Source organism: Lupinus angustifolius, chromosome LG05 (genome assembly GCF_001865875.1).
Source record: "Lupinus angustifolius cultivar Tanjil chromosome LG05, LupAngTanjil_v1.0, whole genome shotgun sequence".
NCBI classification, from domain to species: domain Eukaryota; kingdom Viridiplantae; phylum Streptophyta; class Magnoliopsida; order Fabales; family Fabaceae; genus Lupinus; species Lupinus angustifolius.
The window spans coordinates 9669146-9673839 of record NC_032013.1 but is presented as its reverse complement, the minus strand read 5'-3'; the positions used below and the strand labels follow the sequence as shown (position 1 = coordinate 9673839).

The 4694-nt window shown below is 33.8% G+C and overlaps 1 protein-coding gene across 1 annotated transcript; it reads right to left on the bottom strand.

The window, feature by feature from the left end:
• LOC109347683 (cysteine proteinase 15A-like) lies at positions 341 to 3642 on the bottom strand. Its single transcript, XM_019587677.1, has 4 exons — positions 3103 to 3642; positions 1975 to 2094; positions 940 to 1183; positions 341 to 842 (listed from the first exon to the last, which is right to left on the bottom strand). Exons 1-4 carry the CDS (start codon positions 3550 to 3552, stop codon positions 565 to 567), a joined length of 1092 nt encoding a protein of 363 aa, XP_019443222.1. The 5' UTR covers positions 3553 to 3642; the 3' UTR covers positions 341 to 564.

Here is a 4694-nt window from a genome sequence, read left to right as displayed (position 1 = left end):
TTTTTTCTACACATTATATCTAGCACATCACCTTTCAGTTATTCTCCTATAAACTCTCCATATGGCCAATCCTAACTTCACCTTCAACTCAATCATATTCGCCACTCAACTAGTTTCCTAGTTCTGTTCACCTTAGGCTATTCCTTTTACTGCAAATTGTTACACACTACTAATAAAATTACTCACTTTACATTTGGTTCTGTCGATGCCACTTGTGCTAGAAATCATTTTATTACCAGATTTTTTACGCAATCTCTTCAGCAAGTTTTCAATCAAGTTACACAGAAATTCCACAATATATGCAGTAAAAAATATTAGCAGGCAATTATATTGTACAGTGTACACTGAAAGTTTTCCAAGTCATTTACTAACCAATCTAACTGTTGATAACTGGATTGACATGCATATAGAATTACATAATATATAATACATAAACAACATATGCATAACAGTTTCCTGCTCCTATATAGAGATTATTTTACCAGTACCAAAGGATGTAGTTTTTTACATAAACCCCAATAGTCTAGTGTCATACAACAACAATAATAAGGCAGGCACTTGTATTTAATTGCTGGATGTACTTATAGCAGCAACAGTTGAGACCTCGGACTCTACTCCACATATATTCCGAACTCTGCAGATCTTGTAGTATCCATTCTCTCCCCAGTTCTCCCCCCATGAATTCTTTATGATCCAGAACGGTTTCTTCTTCAACCTAATAGGAGCATATTCATCAGCTCCATAACCCACCAAAAGAACACCATGATCCTGATGTTTCCCGCAGATATAAGGGCATGAGACACCACCGATATATGTCTGCATATAGACAGCATTGATAGCAACTGTACCAAGCAAAGCAAAACTCAGTATTTCTCTAATTTGCCATTTAATCGGTCTCGGTCTTTTAAAAAGAAAAGGAGAGATCAAGCAATTCAATACCTGCAAGAGGGCCATTATGCACTAGATTTGCAGCAATTTGGTCCGTATCAAGAGATACAACACTGAAATTTGACACTGAAGCAACAACTTTGCTTTTGTCAAAATGGCATTTGCCATCTCTTCCGGTGTAAGGATAGTCCTTTTCTCGCTGTACTCCCCCAGATTGAAGTATGTACTCAAAAGCATTATTCATCAACCCACCATTACAACCTGCGTCACATGCTCCATATTCTTCTGGATCACACTGTAAAATCAATCGTTGTTAATTGATAATGCTCTCCATAAATGATCTATGCTTCTAACATATATGATTGTGATTAATTTTACTGCATTCCTCGGAAGCTTATGGCTAATTTCTCAAAAACTGAACACATAAGTCACATTAAGTTTTTGTTATACAATAACATATCAAAACCATGACCGAATCATGTCCCTATACATGCACAGAAACTTCATTACAACTTGTAAGATTCTTAAATGCTGCCTCGAAACAATTATGTTACTTCTGCACTTAAATATGAGCATATCTCATGCACCGATTAAAGATAAGTTAATTCTTGGTTTAGCAATGGAGTTTGATGTAGTCTCAACTCTCAACTCTCAACTAATGTTTCAAAATTGTAGTTTATATGACAAACAGTGAACCGAACATACTTCAATTTATGGTCATTTGGTTTTTTGAAGGATAATGAAGGAAAGGGAAAAGCTTCACAATCATGAAAATACGCTTGTGAAATTACTCTGAAGTTTTTCCTTTCTATTCTTTTTCCTCCAAAACTAACGTACAAACAAATCCTTATGATTTGTTTTCGAGTTGGGTCTTGGAGGAGAATAAAGGGAAAACGAAGACTTCAAAGTCATGAATTACACTTGTCAGATGGATTTGAAGTCATCATGTTCCCTTCCTTGCCCTTCAAAACCTAGCTCTAAAAGGGAACATTAGAGTATCGCTGATAATTGTTTTGACTCCAATTGCTGAACTATTTGAAACATTGATTTAAGTATAAATGAAATAATTTTCCACTTCAAACTAACCACGTGATCGCAATCGACAAGCTGTTGCTCGCTAAGGCTCTCTAGCTTGCCAGTAGCCAGAAAATGAGCTCCTTCCAACGCTCCAGTGGCACTAAATGACCAGCATGAACCACATGCGCCCTGATCATCAAATACTTCAAGTTAATAATACAAGCCAAAAATGAAACTTCAGCATAACAAAAGGTTAAAACAAATAAAATCATCGATGAATAACTATTATTAAGAGAATAAGTCCTACTAACACCTTTTAAAATAGTTGTCTTTGGTTCATATTTGAAAATAATCTGATTATCAGATTGTTAGATAATTTTAACGTGCAAAAATCCAACTTCAAAAAATTCAGTGTTTTATATAATTCAAAAAACAGTGGTAGAGAACAGCTTATATTGATGTTGAACACCTTCCTCCGTATATTACTCCTAAAAATAATCTTAACACCAAACGTCCCCTTCATACTGAAATTGATGCCGATCTTCCTTCAAATTTATATAAACTACAAACATATTTGACTTCAGGAATTAAACTACATGGTGTGGCCGGTGCTTACAAATTTAAACATTATCATATTAGTCTTGAGTTATAAACACTTTAAAAATTATATATTCTAATAACATATTTGACCTAAGAACAAAACTTTTGCAACTTAAACATCTCATATGATGTTTCATATGCAACAACAAGGAGTTGGTCTAGTGGAGTAAGGTCCCACTGGATATCCCAAGGTCGAGAGTTCGATTCCTGAGAGTAACCCTTGTTGGGAAGGGTAACCACGAACCCCGAAAGGATTAGTTCATTACCAAAAAATGTGAGGATACTCTTAGTAATACAAACAAAACATCTCAAATGATTGATGCTTATAATTGTAAAGATTAAAACAATAGGTTCTACTTCAGAAAATTAAACTTTAATTTATAAAATTAAGAGAATTTTATAATATCATACGTTAATGGATGGACCTGCTTATAATTTCAGAGACTAAAATCAACGTTGACTCTTATTAATTTAATAACAAAAATATATGCAGTGAGAGCTTCATGTTTAATCATCATGTAATAATATAATAAATGTGTATAAATCTTCACCACAAGGGACAGTCACATATATTATTATAAGCTATGAAAAACATGCCTGATCCTTGACGCCAGTGACAGCTCCCTTATCACGCCAGTCAAAATCCTCAGGGAGGTTATTGGTAGGAAGGATAGGTGCCTTATGAGCATCAGCCGGTAAACGGAGACGGCGCTTAAGGCCAAGGAACTGGCGGCGGAACTCCCTCGGAGTAAGATCGGAGAATTTAGTTACACCGTGCACGGCGGAGGGGTCGAGTTTGGCATGTCTCTTGGCTCTGCGCAAGTTTGACTTGAACACAGCGAAGCGATGGTTGTGCTCTTCTTCCGTATCGTAGGTTTTGCCGAACTTTGTTTTGAATTTAGTGAAGTGGTGTTCGGCGTTCAGTAAGTCGTCGTCGTCGACGACTTGACGGATGAGGAGATCATCGCTGTCGGTTGCTTGATCGGAGATGACGGCGGTTGCTACAGCGGCGAAGAGGAGGAGAGACAAGAGTGAGTAACGGCCCATGGGGAAAGTCAAAGGGAGCAGTAGGTGGAGATAATGGATTAGAGATATTTTTTGTTGGCGTTTGGTAATAATGCGTAGAATTTAAGAGATTGTAGTGAATGGAGATAGCGAATGGGATGACGGCACCTGGATTTATATTTGTTTCTAAAAAGACTTGGCCTATTATGTCTAATTTCTATAAGAGTTAATTACATTGACATCTCTTGAGTTTTAGTAAAATTACATAAATTATCTCTTATTTTTTACACCTATACAAACATTCCCTAGTTTTTATACTTTCATTACACTGACCACTCTTGCATGAGAAATAAGTGTCATCTTCTAAACAGAAAATGTGATAAATGCAATTAAGTTAAACAAAACATGGTATATTGTGAGGAAACATCCAAATAATATACAAATTAATGTATCTTTATTATTTTTGCTACAAAATGCATCAACAATTCTAAAGAGATATTGTTTAAATCGCTCTTATATTATATCGTAACGAACCAAAAATAATAAAGAGGTATCAAATCATATATTATTTGGACTTGTCTCCATAGTATAGCATATTTTGTTAACTTAATTGCATTTATAACATTTTTTGTTCAAAAAATCACACTTATTTCTTATACAAGGGTGGTTAATGTAATGAAAGTATAAAAATCAGGGGTTGTGTAGGGGTAGAAAAGTGATGAGTGATTTGTGTAATTTCGCTAAAACTCAAGGGTGTCAGTGTAATTTACTCTTTCTATAATGGTGTAATTTTCATTTCCTACTTTTTTCTTAATATTATTTAATTCTTATAAAAAATTATATAATCATAAATAACCATTACCAATATATTATTTAACTACATCTTTCATATTAAATAGAACATTATCATAAATACACAAAATTATAATATAAAGTACATCAAACGCAACAAATACATTCAAATTCTCAAAATAAAGTATATAAAAATTAAATACGTAATATTATATAATACTGACCAGTAGACATGAAGTGTCTGTACACACTAATATATATACATACAATTAATAAAATCTTAGCAACATACTAAATTTTATTTTTAATTAATATTAATCTTAAATGATAGCAATAAAAAACATAAATACACATATCTTTCTACATTAATTTTTCTAAAACTTGTACCATCA

Excerpts from the sequence above, each read along its gene's own strand:
- LOC109347683 (XM_019587677.1), bottom strand. The coding sequence starts at position 3,552 with ATGGGCCGTTACTCACTCTTGTCTCTCCTCCTCTTCGCCGCTGTAGCA. Across the intron at positions 2,095-3,102 it reads TCACTGGCGTCAAGGATCAG|GGCGCATGTGGTTCATGCTG; the intron begins GCATGTTTTTCA and ends TTTGATGATCAG. Across the intron at positions 843-939 it reads GCATAATGGCCCTCTTGCAG|TTGCTATCAATGCTGTCTAT; the intron begins GTATTGAATTGC and ends TGCTTGGTACAG.